The 16842-nt window shown below is 49.6% G+C and overlaps 1 protein-coding gene across 6 annotated transcripts in view; it reads right to left on the reverse strand.

Annotated features, from left to right (window-relative positions):
• Positions 1 to 16842, reverse strand: part of Nav1 (neuron navigator 1) — a 251080-nt gene that overhangs the window by 169510 nt on the left and 64728 nt on the right. For all 6 annotated transcript variants that reach the window (XM_013346729.2, XM_026779757.1, XM_026779756.1 and 3 more), the window contains 2 exons: positions 5151 to 5890; positions 385 to 488 (listed from right to left, as the gene is read on the reverse strand). In XM_013346729.2, coding sequence (XP_013202183.2) covers positions 385 to 488; positions 5151 to 5857 — 811 coding nt within the window. In that variant the 5' untranslated portion in view covers positions 5858 to 5890. Of the gene's footprint in view, positions 1 to 384; positions 489 to 5150; positions 5891 to 16842 lie in introns of those variants that run through there.

Here is a 16842-nt window from a genome sequence, read left to right on the forward strand (position 1 = left end):
ACACACACACACACACACACACACACCCCCACACACACACACCCCTAATTTTTGAAAACTAAAAGGCTGGCTTGGTGCTAACCTGATCTTCATAGCAAATTCCAGTCCAGCTAGGGTTACACAGTAGAACTCTGCTTCAAAAAAAATAGACTAAAATAAACATTTTTTTTAAAGAGATAGATCCAAGATGGATGTGGTGGCATCACCCAGCACTGGAGAATGACAGGTTTGAGACCAGCTCGGAGTCCTTAGTGAAGTCCTGTCACAAAGCAATAGAAAAGAAGCGGGTCCCTAGGCCCAGGCCACTTCATCCCTTGGAGATAAGGAGAGTCCAGACAGCGATGGGCTCCTGTGCAGGAAGTCTTCCCCAGGCAGGGTACTTACCCATGCAGGACAAGCTGTCCTCAGTCCTCCTAGTGGGGCTGGTGTATCCATCAAGAGTCCAGCTTTCCTGAGGAACGGGGCCAGGCTCCTGGTCCGTCTGCAACCTGTGGGGCCGAGAAAGAAAGGTAACTCATGTCTTCAAAGCCCTTCTGTGGGCTAGGCAAACCCTTTCTGAGCTTGGGTCCTCTCGTCTACCGTGCTCTAAGCTCTCTGGGCCAACCCCTCCTGGGGACATGTGTACATGCGGACACTCCAGCAAGCAGCAGAGCTGGGCCAGGAAGGAGTCCCTGACGGCACTGAAATGTTCAACATCTGTTGCAAAGCCTTTGTTGCCCAGCAGCATACATCATTCCCAGAGCAGAAAGATACCCCTGCATCTCAGGCCCGGGTTCCTCTGCCCTGCTGTGATTCTTGCCCTTAGGATGCTCATGTTTGCGCAGCAGAAAGCATACCCGCAGGGAAGGGCTGTCTCTGACCTTGAAGCCACTGACTCCTGGTACTCAGAGGGCATTTGGCCTCTGTGGAACTGCTCACCTCAAGCACACTAGGTCAGGAAATGAGGGGTACCTTAGCCTGAGTCACAATGACTCCCGGGAGGACAAGCCCATGCTAGATACATGGTGCCAACAGGAAGGAAGGGTGAGGTCTCTGGACACTGGCTACCAAGTGTACAGACCTCAGAACTCAGCCCCAACCGTACAATTGCTCCAGGAACAAAGGCTGTGGGAGCTCTCCTTACATGCAATTACCCTGGGCTCAGAGCAGTCCCGCCCATCCCCATATCCCCGCCCAATGTCACCAGCTAAATGGACCCTTTGGCAGCTTGGCAGGAGGGGGAAGGGAGGGCTGTGCAGACAAGAGGGGAAATTGACAGGCTGGGCCAGGGGACTCTGGGAGTCTCTAGCACTGCTGTAATTTGTCTTTTAGGTTTTCACTTTTTCCAATACCTCTACGTCTGGGACTCTGAATCCATCTCTGCCATGAGCTCACTGTGTAACCCAAGCAAGCATCTTCCCCTCTCTGGGCCTGGTTTTCATCAGGACCAGGAGTGATGACCTCCGAAGGGCCAGGCTGAGTTGCTTACTGGGTTTGCAGCAGGGGTTTGTGGCTATTGCTGCCTCTCTCTGAGCCATCTGGGCAGCGCTGAGGTGTTGTATGCCTGCCACCCTCAGATGGTACAAGGCAGGGTGGGAGTAAACTGAGAACGCAGGTGATCTCGTTCTGCTGGCCCCTGGGAGGTGTTGATATAATGGGTACACTCATCTTATTCAAAGTGTACAACAGTCAAGGGGACAGGGGGAAATGAAACAGTTGTTTTCCTGGAAAAAAAACCAGAATGGACAGGCAACATATTGTTGTGAAAATAATGGGACAGCTTACTGAGGTGAGGGAATTCTATATAATATATGAAAGCTTTCACTGATAGTATTATATATAAGCAGTGTCTGACTTGGAGGAGACAGGTGCTGACCAACTCTGGAACTGGTTTACTGTCACAAGTCTACTGCAGCATTGTGTCACAACAACAGGTAAGAATGAGCCAAGTCCATACCAGGATTCCCAAACCCAGGAGTGTGAAGGAAGGTGGCCTTTGCCTCTCTGCTATTAGTTGGCTCTGCACATGAGTCTGTACCTGCCTCTATTCCCTATATATGAAAGGGTTTGTCTCACTTTTCAGCCCAAAAGGACAGGGCAACTTAGGCCAGAAGTCAGAGAGAGGTTGAACCAGAGAGAAGAGGAAAACCACAGTGGTGACCTCAGTGTCTCCACCCTCCTGACACCTTTAGCCAGCCATCCCTCCTTAACTAAAGTCTGCTGCAAGCCTGGCTGGTGGATGGGAGGCATGCATGATCAGCGGACAACAGAGCTTGTAGCAGGGGAGAGATACGATGACGATGCAGGCACATTGGCCCTTTTACAGAAACATACCAAGAGTAAGGAGAAAGTTGTGATAGAATTGGACGTGTGAGATCAGAAACTGGATTGGCCAGAAGGACATTCTGTCTTCTGGGGTCCAAGAAGGAAGGGCATCAAGAGGAGGTGGGAGGTGGCGGGCAGTTGAGTGTCACTGGGTTGACCACACTCAAGATTTTGAAAAGATATGGCTGGCAAGTTGGGGCAAAGTGAAAGACGGGTAATGGATTTGTTCCCCAGACCAGGCTGGAGACAGGAGGAGGAAACCCATTAACCTCTGCTTCTGAATACACCTGAGGTTTTACAACAGCCCAAGGTGTTGAGGGTGGAGGGTAGATTTCCACGAAAACAGGATGTCTATGGATTCTAGGGAACAGATGGCACCTCCTTGGCTGTAGAGCTTAGATGAGTGGCCTAGCCAAGTTCTTGGCAGAGCTTGTCCATGGCAGCAGCTCTCGGCCGTGCAGGGTGTGCAGAGATCCAGCCCATCTGCCTACAGCATGCCGGGGTATCCTCCATCCAAACCTTACTCCTGCTGTGACCCATCCTCCAACAACCACTGATGGCCTGGGAAGTGCAAGGTCTAAAGGTGGGCGGTGAGGACACTGCTTCCCCGAGGTGCAACAATCCCATTTCTGTTTAAAATGCAAGCATGCAGTCAAGGTATGCTGAGTACTGCAAACACCGCTCTGTTTAAGTTGCGTTAAAATGTTCAGAGGGAAATATTCCGACCTCTTTGAAAAACGCCAGACTGTAAATATACCAGGGGACTTGTAGGGTGGATAATATAAAACCTGAGACTACTTAATACCTTGACACTTTTTCCCAAAGAATGAATTCAAAATGAAGGGAATCAGGTAGGAAAAGGAAGTTGTAGTCACCCGGGAGGCATTTAGCTGTTAGGGAAAAGGCCATTCCAAAGAAGGCTGGGGCTCGAGTGTGGCTCAGGAGTAGAGTCCTTGCCAAGCATGCAGGTAGTTGTGTGTTCGAACCCCAGCAAATGGGAAACAAACAAGGAACACTTTCCATGTGTCTATGCTTCTTGGTTCAGCTTTAGCTTCAGACTCTCAGCGGAGAAAGAAAAGGGACAGATGTGACCGCCCCTCTGTGCACGGAGTCGGGAGGAACAGTTGGGTCAAAGGGCTCACCTGGCTAAGGACTCCTGGACTGTGGAATCTGCTGGGATCCCACAGTAATGAAACTCCCTGCCTTATTGTCGGCCTTTCTCGCTGTTGGAAAGTTCTTCCTATCCAGCCTCAAATCTGTCTTGAGCTAATTCCTAGCCACCATGCCACTGAGTCAGCTCTTTGGAGCTGCCCCAAGCAAACTAATTCATCTTACAACATGACAGCCTTTCCCATATTTGAGAACAGCTCACAGACCATCCTACACCTTCTCGTTCCAAAGCAAGCTAACTTCTTCGTTTCCTCTAATTATTCTTTAAACACCTTTGTGGGACTCCTCACCAATCTGCCGGCCCTTTTCTAAATGTGTTTTGGTGTGACGATGTCCTTTTAAAACCTGGTGCTCATAACTGAATGCAGCACTGCAAGTGAGGCCTGACCACAGGCAGAGTATAGCGGATATTAACTTCCTTGTCCAGACCCCAACACTTATTCCTATGATATAAAGTTGCACACAATTGTTTAGAGATCTATATGCACATGAGTTGATCTCTAGTGAAGGATGATACTCATAGGGCCCTGGCCTTCAGCTGCTTTGATATCTATCTCAGAGGTCCTCAGTACCCAGGGGTTGATGCACGAGCTTTTATATACCCCAAAATGCAAACTGGCAGCTACTTCCTATATTCGCACGGGAGTGGGGGAAACTCAGGAAGTGAGTATGGCCAGGAAAGGGTTTAGTTTGTACTCAGGTATTTCTCTTTCTTTCTTTCTTTCTTTCTTTCTTTCTTTCTTTCTTTCTTTCTTTCTTTCTTTCGAGACAGGGTTTCTCTGTAGCTTTGGAGCCTCTCCTGGAACTAGCTCTTGTAGACCAAGCTCGCCTTGAACTCAGAGATCCGCTTGCTTCTATCTCCCGAGTGCTGGGATTAAAGCCATGTGCCACCACCACCTGGCTGCATTCGGGCATTTCTAACCTACATACTGATTAGTAATTAAAATTTAGTTTACTCAATGTGGTCATGTTAGTAAAGAGTTAAATTTACTTAAAAGGCATAGTTGGCTAAATGTTATTCCACGTACTCAACTTGCCATGTCTGAAAGCTAGAGAGGCTGGCATGTTGGCCACACTGCTGTGAGCACACGGCCACTGCCAATGACAACAACACCTACGTAGCAATTTAAGAAGTATTACTGACTGCCAATACACCATGCACATAAACAGGCACAAGGCCGTGCGACAAGTGGTGCAAGCAGCGAGAGAAATAGAGATGGACAGAGAGACACAGAAACGCTATGAGAACAGCACAGAGAAGCAGTTAAGGCTTTGCTCAAGAGACTGAAGACTCGGCGCTCAAGACAACAGTTTGTCTAACACAGTGGTGGCAAAGGGCCTGCACAAACTTGGAAAGCCAAGAGCACACGCTGACCCTCCTGCCTGTGTATTGGGTGCTTAGACATCTTTAATACCCTAATATAGTTCCATCATTTCCAAGTGTGTGAAATGGCCAAGTTAGGGACACCCTCATGAGTCTCTGTTTGTTGTCAAGGTCCAGAGTTGAGAAAAAGCAGAGGATTTAAGATTATAGGTCTGTCTCGCACACCCAAGTTTCTAGCCATCCCCTTTCCTAGCTTTTGGCCCTGTAGTCTCCACCAGCCATTTGTCACCAAAGCATCTGTTCTCAGTGAGTTTGCCCTTGTTCCTCTTTCTCTCTCCACACCCCAGCTCACCTGTACTGAAAGGGGGCCACCGTGGCTGTAATTGGCTGGCTCTGCTGATGGGCGGAGGAAAAACTAATGACCCCAGGAGTAGGAGAGGGCCTCATGCTGTGCACAGGGCTGCAGACGGGAGAGGAAGTCCCTGAAGCTGCCCCTTCATCAGGCTCCAGAGACCTAGGGCGTTTATAGGTTTTGTCTCTTTGTTCTTTTCCCTGGCAGCTAGAGAGCATTCGACCTTCAGGAGGCCCTGGAATTTGAGTTTCTCCATAACAGCTTGTCTGGGGTGGGCTCCTTCCCCTGGTCTGGCGAGCGGAGATCCCTTCCTGGGTCTTCTTCCTCTGGGTGCTTTGTGTCTCCCCAGTTCTTCTGGATCCCGCCTGACTGGAGAAGGCTGTTTTGGGGGTTATCCTGGGGCTGCTCCAAGGGGAGCCGGGGAGGCTTTCTACACTCTCAGCCAACTCCCTGGCTGGCCCTGCAGCCCTGGGGGTGCCTCTTCCTCTGTAGGCCTTGGGCGAAGAGTTTCTGGAAGAGACTGCAGTCTTGCCCCGTCTTGGGGAGGTAGCACGCTGGGGGCTCAGGGCCAAGTCAGCCTGCCGAGGCCGCAGCTGGGGAGAAGCGCCTGGGGTGTGAATCCTGGTCTGTGAGGAAGCTCGAGGCACAGGGATGGAAGAGGCATAGTGTGAGCGGCTGGCAGAATTCACGTTGGCCATCCCATGCATCGTCAGCGACAGGGTTGGGGATGCACTAGGACCCTGCAGAGATGGAGAAGAGGAGAAAGTCAGGTAAACTCTCAGGTCCCTGTCCCTGGTGCATAAGGATGGTGCTGGTGTTGACAGACAGCTGTGGGCTTCCTGCATGAATCTGGACAAGCAGGTAAGCCTATGCACGAAAAGCCTGCAAGAACATGCTCTGCACTTGAGTTTTGTTTGACTTTCCTTGACTCTGCTCCTCTCCAGTGATGGAGACAGACTCACCGCACAGATGCTAGGGGATCAGGACTTTCAGGGTACCCCAAGATACCTCCCGAGGGAAATGTAATATCCTCCTACATGTCATTGGACCCAATGACATGCAGACCACAGTTTTTCCAATCCAGAAACTTGTCTCCATTGAGGCCCAGGCTCCTCCTCCCACTCTCATACCCTCCTAGTTGATGACCTCTTCTGGTCCTTTTCCTAATCCTACAACCATGGGGGATTTGAGCACCTGGCCATGGGTCCTCTCTGCTCGTTCCCCACCTGTATCCTGCATCCTCAAGACTGTTCTTCGCCACTTCCTCTCCCCCTCATCTAACTTCAGAAACCGAGGATCTCACTGAAGGCCACATACCTTCAGTCACCAGTGTGTCTTCCCTTTTCTTCTACCTTGATCCGTTCATTATCTCATCTCCCTTCCAGATCTCAGTCTCCCTCTCCCACCCCAGTTCCCCAGTCTGCCATGTTAATGAGTGAAGAGAATTATTCAAAGAGAATCTGTAGCTGTTACAAAGGCACATGTAATTAAATTTGGATCAATTTTAAGAGTCAAGTCTTTAAAAATCAAAACATAAGTATTTACAGAATACAGACACGAATATGTCTATGATTTTGTTATGGAGAAAAAACTTTCTAAGTACCACATCAAAGGCAGAAATAACAAAGGAGCCCGGAGGTGGTGGCGCACACCTTTAATCCCAGCAGCACTCGGGAGGCAGAGGCAGGTGGATCTCTGTAAGTTCAAGGCCAGCCTGGTCTACAGAGCGCGGTCCAGGGCAGTTAATGCTATTACACAGAGAAACCCTGTCTTGAAAAACAAAACAAAAATAAATAAATAAATAAATAAATAAATAAATAAATAAAAATAAAACAAAAAAAGAAGCCAGCAGCAGAGTCAGGGATGTTTATGCCGTTGGCGACCTCTCCCTGACCTTTGAGCTGGGGTCCCCGAGACCAGCTGTGGACTAGTCTGTGAGAAGCCAAGATAGATGCTTCAGCCAGGGTGGGTCTGTAGAAGCAACCTGGAGGCTGTGAGAGCATACAGGCTTTCTCCCAACAGATGACAAGAAAGAGAAGCCATATCCTCTTCCCTTCCTCTAGTTTATACTTCAGTGGCCTGATGACATTACTGGATGACCTAAGGTACCCTCCACTTGCTCCATTAGAGGTGGCTAGCAGAGCCATGTGCATTCAGAGACCACAATGAGCTCTCTTCTGCTCCTCCAGGGTCGCCGCATGGAGGACCACACCCAAGGCTCAGCTGACTCCTGCTTGAACTGCTGTGCACTCCTAGCCCTCCTGCTGGTCGGATTGAGGGAGTGAGTCACCCCTGGCCTGTTAGGGGTACAGAGCATCCTGCTCTGTCTTCAGTCCCAGCATGAAAGGATCAAGGAGTCCTCCCTCAAAGATATCTGAGAGGAACGCAAGCAAGTACTGCCTGTCCCTGCTAGAACCTGGAAAAGTATGTAACCTTTCCGTGCCTGAAAAACAAAGGCGCGATAAGACTGAGAAGCAGATCATGAGTCCTTCAACAAGAAAAGAGCACCCTCCTAGACAGCCTATGGCCTCAATGGGGTGGAGGGAGGAGATAGCCTGTCACTGGCCTTCCACGCAGCCACCCCCTGTAGTGGTCAGCTCTGTCTGTCAGCTTTGGTGCCGAGCCCTAGCCCGGAGGTTTATGTGGGCTCAGGGGGCTGACCTTGGCCTAGAACACTGAGCTGGGCTGGACTCTGAGAACTGGAGCTGACCAGCAGGCCCACTTGTGGCAAAGGCTTTAGACTACTGATCTGTCCTACCCACGCTCAAGACTTCGGCATTTCTACGCTCTAGCCTCCTTGAGCTAGAGCTGCTGCAAAGGCTTATTTCTGCTCCCATCCTTAATCCCAATCCAAATCCAATGTGGGAACCAAACCCAGTTAGGCCCCTCAGACCACCCCTTCTGGAAAGTTCATCTTTAAGAGAATTTACAAATTGCATGTTGGTTCAGCCTGATCGATCGAGTGTCTCCAGGGTGCTGTGCCCTGACCCAAAGACCCATAGCAGCCCACCTACCTGCTCTGCCAGGAACCGCTAGCTCCTAGCTCTGCAGGACCTAGTCTGGACTTCCTGGCCTCAGATGTCCCCACGCCCTCTGGCAAGGGCTGGCTGGCTTTCCAGTTCTCACAGTCTGAAGGCCAAGGCTGCTTCTAGCTCCCTTGCTAATGGAGTATACCCAGTCACTGATGCTTTCCCTAGATCATCATTTTTTAAAAAGCATGATGGGAGAGGACTTTTAAAACCGTGCCGTGGTAGGTCGCTGGGGCCCCGCCCTGCCTCTCCATTGTAGTTGCTTGCCCCTCCTCCTCAGAAGGTCGCCCTCTGGGAGATTGGAAGCAAGATGCTGCTTGGGAGGTGACAGCCATTTTCCCAGGTGGAGCCTGGGAGAGCCACAGCAGCCTTACAGTGATGGAGGGTCACCCACCAGGTGGCACATTATTCTAGCCTGTGGCAGAGGGGTCACTGAGGGGCATCCCTAGTTTGCCTCTAAGTGAGCATCTCCGGGCAATGTAAGGTGAACTCGCACATCTGCCCTTACCAAGCCGTTCCCTGTGTGCCTAGAAGCAGTCTCTCTTAGTGAGACATTTCGAATCCTCACAACAACCTGAGAAGGCAAGTCTTACCATTCCCCTTTCGCGGGACAGGAAGGTGATGCTACAGTTAAGTGAGTTGTGCCAAGGTGTACTGGAGAGGGGATGACCCCTGTGGATTGGCAGGCTACACTCACCATGTACCCAGCCTCATCCCCAACACCCCTTGTGCCATGATGGCCTCTCCCTTGCTGTCATGTTGTTCTGAGTCTCTCAGAGATGGAGCTGGGGAAGGGGATCAAGTCCATAGGTTGGAGACCAGGAGAAAAGAAAATCAGTCATAGGCACCACTGGGTGGGGAGCTCTTCTTCCCCCAACATCTCTTATATCTTATACTCTCTGTCCCCCTCATTCTGTTTGCCTTGGGTGGTTGGGGGAGAATGGGGCAGGGGCTTGGAGAAGGGGAGAGGTGATGGATTAACTCAGCCTGGCCACAGCTCTATTATGACTAGTAGGTGACTGGAGATACACATGGGCCAGGGTAGAAGCTTGTGTGATGGCTAATCTTGGGTGTCAGCTTGCCTATATCTGGAATCAGCTTTAACCCAAGCAGCTAGGCATCACTGTCAGGGATTTTATTGATTGGATCATTTAAGATGGGAAGACCCACCCTAAATCTGGACACATAAATAATGGTCATGGAAGAAAGAAGCTTTTGCTTTTTTGTCTGCTTGCCTTTACTTTTGCTGGAAATTTCATCTGTCCTGTTGTTGAGGCCTTCCTTGGCTGCTATTAGAACACACTTATTTGAGATTTCACTGTAGACTGAAGCTCAGCAGCTCTCTAGGAATCCTCTAGGACTCCAGCATCAGATTGGGTCTATGGAGACATCCAGTCTCATGGACCGAAAAACTACAGGATTTCTGTCAGGAGACAGCCACTGTTGGACTATCTGGATCACAACCTGTAAGCCACTTTAATAAATCCCTTACATATGTGTGTGTATACAAATATATATGGGATTTATTGCATGAATGATATGAATATATTAATGAATGAATATATGTATATAGTCATTATGTTCTTTTTTATTAGTTCTGTAGAGAATGCTGACTAATACAGCTTAGGACAAAGGGTAGGGGGTGGGAAAGACACATGGGTGTGGGCCTCTGAGCTGAGACATGGACAATGGTGCCTCCTGAGGTCATAAGTAGACCTCTGCCCGATATTTTGTCCTGGGCCACAGTCTGATGCCTGCTGGCTGTGGCACCTACTGCACTCTTAGTGAGACAAATAATTTCGGGACTCTGTACTTGCTCTGGGGCCTATTCTGCTCCTGCTCTGCCCTCACTCCTCATTGTTTTGGGTCCTGAACAGACATAATAACGGGATCCTGGGGAGATGTTTGACTCTGTTCAAGCCAAAGAGCTTGGCTGCTACCACCATCAGCCTTCATGACACCTTCACAGTGCATCTGAGGAGTGTCAAGGGCGGAAGAAGGCTATGGAGGGAGCTGGAAGGGGATGCAGAGGAGAGAGAGAGAGAGAGAGAGAGAGAGAGAGAGAGAGAGAGAGAGAGAGAGAGAGACCACCAAATCACCAAGTTCTCTGACCTGGCTCTTCATTTGGCCTCAGTGAAGAAGAAGGTCTCAGGAGTTCCTTAGTTCCCTCATTCTGGGAAACCCCGTGCTCACTGCTACCTTAGGGAGTTGGTACTCTGTGTTACAAATAGCATCCCACTTTTCAAAAGGATTCTTGGCATCATCTCTTTGTTCAACAATCACACACTCTAGCTGGGTACCTTCCATCTGCCACATGCTTTGCCAGGTGCTATGAAAATCAAGATGGCAGAGGCCCAGGTTCTGATCTCAAGGACTGAGAAACACACCACGCAGCCTGCCCGGTGGGTACTAAAGAGATAAAATGAAACACCATTGAGACCTCAGGGTCTGTTAGGGGTGTGATAACTAGTGAGACTTCAAGGAAGAGGCAACAATAGGGCTGGTGGTTCAGTCTTGGAAATGGTAATGTGGTATAGGGTTCATCACACCCATGGGTCTATCCATCTGCTCCATCATTGAGACCCTGCTCTTCAAAGAGATCGAGCACTACAGTGATGAAGAGTAAACTTCCGGATCCAAAGCCTGGCTTTGCTTATAGTGTGACCCCTGGTAAGTTCTAGAACTTGTGTTTTTCCATTCTACAAAATGAGACCAAAATCAGTTCCTGCCTATTAGGACAGCTTCAATAAGTAAGTTAGTTAAACACAAAAGGCTTAGAACCGTGCTTCATCTGGCCCCCAACAAACAGTTGTTAGGACCTCAAAGACTGATCTCTCTCATTATCATTAGTAGCATTTGTCTGTGTATCTGTTAGAAACAGGGCTTCATGTATCCGAGGCTGGCTTGGAGAGTTCTTGTAGCCAAGGACGACCTTGAACTTCTGACTCTCCTGCTTCCCTTCCCACACACTGGCATCACAGAATCAGCCTCCACGTCTGGTTTATGCCAGAGATTCCAGGGACGGAGGTTGAGCTGCCTGGTTCTCCTGTTATAAATCTGCAGCAGGACAAACACTGCCCACCTGTTGTGGGATATTTGCACATTGTGTGAAGGTCTACTGCTGTGATTGGTTTAGTAAAGAGATGAATGGCCAATAGATAGGCAGGAAGTATGGGTGGGACTTCTGGGCAGAGAGAGGAAGTAGGAGTAGATAATCTAAGTGTGGGGGAGATGTCAATGAGACAGACATAGAGGGAGTCAGACATATAGAAGAAAAGGTAAAAAGCCACATGGTAAAACGTAGATTAATAAAAGCTGGTTGATTGGAGTTATAAGAGCTAGTAGACAGCCAAGCTTTCATAATTAATAATGAGTCTCCGTGTTATTTGGGAGCTGGCTGGTGGGACAGATTCATTCCACCCATACTGGATATGATTCCACTCAACCGTCTACTAGAGGAAGGAGAAAGAGGCTGACCAGTTGGAAAAACATATGGTGGTAAGTGGAAGGCCAGTCTGGAAGGTCCATCACTTCTTACTATGTGGCTTCAGGAAAGTTTTCTAAGCCTGGAAATTTCTCTCACCCGCAAAATCTGGTCATGGGCTTTCAGAAAGATTAAATGAAGGAATAAAATAAGACACTCAGTATAGTAACAGGCACATAGCAGTAGTAGAAACTATGCTAGAACATCTGTCCCTCCTCCAGGGAGGAAAGGAATCAAGTTCAGATGACAACTGGGACGGCCTGATGTTTTGCAGTTAAGTCAAGAGGCTGGTGGCCTTGGGTGGAGCAGCCCCTGGATCCCAGCAGGGTGTACAGAACACTCATCAAAAAATTGCACTTGATCAACCCACCCTATCCCCTTAGTGTCTATACTCCAACTACCTGCTCTCACACACTCACCCTGGTACCACAAACACACATTTAAAGATTTAATTTTAAAACCCTTGTGTGGGTGAGTGTGTGAGCATGTAAGAGCAGGTGCCTACAGAGGACAGAGGATCCACTGGAGCTGGAGTTACAAGCAGTTTGGGCTGCCTGGCATGAGTCCTTTACAAGATCAGGAAGTGCTTTTAGTTCACCAGCATCTTTCTAGCCCCCTCTATTTTATTTTTAAACTAAACTCCTTTTAGTTGCGTTTCTGGGCTGCATGCCTGACACCAGTCTAACCATTCTACTGCAGTAACTTGCAATTGTCCTACCCGTTGGCGTCACCATCATCCCTGCTTCAGAGGCACAGACTACAAAACCCAGGTAGGCTAAGGCTCTTGCTCAGGATCACACGGCTACAGATGAGCCCAGATCCCAAGCCTCTGTTTGCCGCTAGCCCACTGCAGCTTCTCACCATATAGCTGGAACAAGCCTCTCTTCCAGCCACCATCCCATCTCTTCACTCTGGCCCCAGGCCCCATCAGGACAAATGCCAGCTAACTGGCTTAATGCTCTGCAAATCCCGGAGCCAAGAAGTATTTTGGGTCTATAAATATTTTACTCAAGCTTAGAAGGTGGTGAGAGCCCAAGCGCTAGCTCCCTCCATTCTGCAGAGCCTAGGCAGGGTGTTTGGGGAGGACGGTGGTCCATTATGAGGCTGGAGAACTCTCCAGATCTCTAGTTCTGGACCAGCTTTCCTCTGTAGGATCTGCCCTTGAGCAGCAGCCCGCAGTCACGGCAGGGTGGGCGGGGTCTGGTCGTGGTGCTGATAGGACAGCTCCTCCTGCAGCGGCCAGTTAAAGAGGCCACCACAGATCTTTGGGGAAGCAGCTAAGATGCCCACTCCATAAAGTCGGCCATCTTAATCACAGTATGACGAGGATGGATATGTTATGTTGAAATTTTTTTTAAAAAAAAAAAGGACGGAGGAGAATAAAGAAAAAAGGGAGAGAAAAGAAAAATATAGAAAAGGGATGGAAGAAAACAGCCATTGTTGGCCTGGAGCAGTCTACAGAGCACAGAGTAGCAGCTTGATGCAGACCTGGAGCCAGGATCACCTGAATTTACCACATCTTCATCTTCCTCCTTCCCTCATACTGTCATGCAGATATGGGCACTGATGCGTCCTGCTGAGGTCTAGAGGCAGTCCAGGGCAGCGCACTTCTTGGGTGCTAACGATGAGCGCTCGCCTTATAGCATTAGGTGTACAGATGGAGGAGTTAGGAGAGGAAGGATGCAGCAGTGGCCACTCTTCCACCAGGAGTGCTGTTTGTTAGTGAGCTATGTCCTGGGCTCAGCGTTGACCGCCCTCTCTGCCATTAGCATTCACGCAGCCACTTCAGTCAAAGACAAGCAAGCACTGCTCAGAATGCTTCATTTCTAACCTAAACTTCATTTTCACCGGAGTATCATTGGGTCACCTGATCTATGCAGGACTGTAGTGGAGTGGATGCACAAAGCCAGAGGGCCAGCTGAGTTTTCATGTGTTTAAAGCCACGGCATGGGGCTGCTGAGAAGGCTCAGCAGTGAAAAGCATCCTGCTTGGGAAGAGAGATGGGTCAGCGGTTAAGAGCATGTATGTGTTCTGGAAGAGAGCCTGAGTTTGATTCCCACCACCCACGCCAGGCAGCTCACAACAACCTGCAACTCTAATTCCAGGGGATCTGACATCCCGTCAACCTTCTCAGACACCTAGACATATCTAACAATAATTAAAAAGAAAACAAAACACTCTGTTCTTTCAGAGGACCCAACATCTACACCAGGCAGTTTACAATTGCCTGGAACTTCAGCTACAGGGCATCTGAACTACAGTAGCCTTCTGGACTCAGTGGGTGTGCACTTGAGTGCGCATACCCATATATGGACATACCTATATACACATAATTTTAAAATAGTAAAGTTAATATTCTCCACAGTGGGCTGGAGAGATGGCTCAGTGGTCCAAAGCACCAGTTGCTCTTTTGAAGGACCCAGGTTCTATTCCCTGCACCCACAATTCTCAGCGCCCACATGGTGGTTCACAAATGTCTCTATATCCAGTTCCAGGGGATCTGAAACACTTATCTGACCTCTGAGGGCATCAGCTATGCACATGCTACACAAACATACATACAAGCGAAACACTCATACACAGAAAACAAAAGTGCATTAAAAAGTGGCATGTGTTAAAAGAGAGTGCAAAGTTGTGGGAATCCTCCTGTCTCTACCTTTTCAGGGATGGATTTATACATGCCAACAAGTCCCTAGCTTTTTACACAAATACCCTGGGAACTGATCTCAAGTCATTACGTTTATGTGGCAAGTGCTTTGCCACACCTCCCAGCTCCCTCACCACTACACTGCCCCCTGCCCGTCCACATCTTGAAGCATGCACCAGGCTTTCCCTGGAGAACGGAGTTATGGACCTGGTACAGTACATGTGTGCTACCCGGGGCAAGATACACAGGCAACAATAGCATCCCCTGCCTGCAAGGAAGGAGCTCGTCCCAAGTCACAGTGAGAAATGACAGAAGAGCCTGGTGTGACCCTCAGACTCCTGCCCATATTAGACCTCAGTCTCTCTCAGACCTGGAATTGTGAAGGGGCTTTTGGAGTTGAAGACAGAGCCTCAAGAGACATTTGTTAGGTCCAGCCTCTATCCTCTGCCAGCCTGAGAACAGAGATGTTGGGGGCATCACCCCCACAATTCAGCTGCCAGGTCCTTGGCAGAAAAAGGAATCACCCTAGGCACTGTGGAGAGAAGACAAGGGCAGACAGCTAGTGAGTATTTGAGTGGGCAGAGGATTGGCAGAAAGCAGAGAAAATGGCTAGAATTTGGCATGGGAGCAGTGTAGACTCAGTACCCCAGCGCCCGCCTGGCTGGCTCCTGGCTCAGAACAGGGATTAGGATTGTTCAAAGGCAGTGGGATCCATCATTTCCTTCCCATGTCCCCTCTGAGCCTCAGGCTTCTGCCAGCTCTTAGGAATTCCCCGATCCTGCAGGCTGACATGGCCTCCTTTCTAACCAGATGGTGACATGCTTACAGAGGAAAGATGGGGTCCTGAGGGAATCTCAGGTACTCCCAACATAACTCGAGTAAATCGCCAGGCAGGGGTCCAGCCCCTGTCTCTAGTCCAGCCCTACTGATCCCAGACAGAGGCTTCTGAATGCAGCAAAACCCAGATTTGGAATGCCTGTCACCTACTTCCCCAAGCAGCATTCCCTAACTGTTCCCTGACCATGAGCTGTTCCATCTACACCCAGGCTGCCAAAGACAGGGCGCTCTGAGATCTCAAACACCACACAGAATCAGCAGCCACTACATTCCTCCTAGATCTCAGAACCAGTCACCCCATTTCCCTAGGCTAGAAGTTCTACGCATCTCACTTCTACCCTGCTAGTTCCTCATACTGGGGGCTTGCTTCTCTCAGTTCCTGGCCTCAGACACAGAACTGGAGTTTGGACTTCAGGGAGGGGCCGCGGAACTTCCTGGCTGCAGACTCCTGCTGTCAGCATATCTGGTATATCTCGCTGATTTGCTTCATCGAGTGGCTCCACTCAAAGCAGTATCTTTGATTCCTTTTCAATTAGCCCAGAGGAATGATTTAGTGCTAATGAAAATCAATGGTTTAAAACTGTCCCACAAATCACAGGGGGCTGGAGGTCTGTTATAAGTGTCTCTTGGGGAAGCTGGGATGGGCCTGGGAAGCATGGGACCCACCCACAGTTTCTTACAACTATATAGCCTGACAGAGAAGCCACTCTCCCTGCCTGCTCCCCATCGTCTTCTCCTCCCCCTCTTGCCAGGCACTTTCCTGGAATCCAGAATGTTCCTGATTCACGACCTCCAATGCCAAACACCTTGCCATTGTGTTTGGCTTCTATGACGAAGATTATAGAGTTTGAAGCCACCGGACGTACATGTCTAGGTTCTGAGAACCAGTTGCTGGGGGTCTGGTTTCTTCAGGGACAGCTTAGGTACAGGGCGGATTGACTCAGACTGGGCTGCTGGGCTGCTGGGGGGGAGATGGGGGGAGCAGCTGTGTGTGAAGCCTTGAGGGTGGGGAGTTCCACGAAGACAGAGAGAGCAGAGACCCTGGCAGCCAGCCAGACGACAGGTCTCTTTAGGACTGATCAGCTCAATCTTCCCACGTTCAACTTATTATGATTTTTCTCCCCCAACACAAGGTTTCCAGCATCACTCACAGATGAGTTTTCCAGCTGGGCAGATGGAGGTGCATCATTCAGCAAAGCTTGGGGCATAGGGCTGGGCCAGGGGAAGGGAGGTTCCTTGATGGTAGGGTAGGAGAGAGCACTCCAGGATTCTGGAATGCTCAAGCTCCAAGCTGCTTTTCTGGGAGGAGGGGATTCCCACCATCCGCACCTACCCTCCCCCACACTGGGCTGGGTTTTTGCCTGCAATACTCTGGGTCTCAGCACCCTAGGAGTGTGTGCACGAGGTTTCGGATCAGCACGGTGTCCACTTGCAAGGGCTGATAGAAGGTTTGAGCAGGCTACCTGATAAGCTGAGCGGAGTGTCTCCACAGCTGGGATGTACTGACATTCCCATGCTCGGACCAGATACAAGTCAGGCGGATGAGTACCACACACCTGCCCTCCCCACACACTGAATGACAGTATTAGCTTTTCATGAATTTGTTTGTTTGTTCTGTTTTTCAGAGTATTTGGAGAATCTGACGATGTCTGTGAGGTGTGTGGATGATCTGACTGTGTCTGTGAGGTGTGTGGA

The sequence above is a fragment of the Microtus ochrogaster genome, chromosome 6 (assembly GCF_000317375.1).
Source record: "Microtus ochrogaster isolate Prairie Vole_2 chromosome 6, MicOch1.0, whole genome shotgun sequence".
In the NCBI taxonomy this organism is placed as follows: domain Eukaryota; kingdom Metazoa; phylum Chordata; class Mammalia; order Rodentia; family Cricetidae; genus Microtus; species Microtus ochrogaster.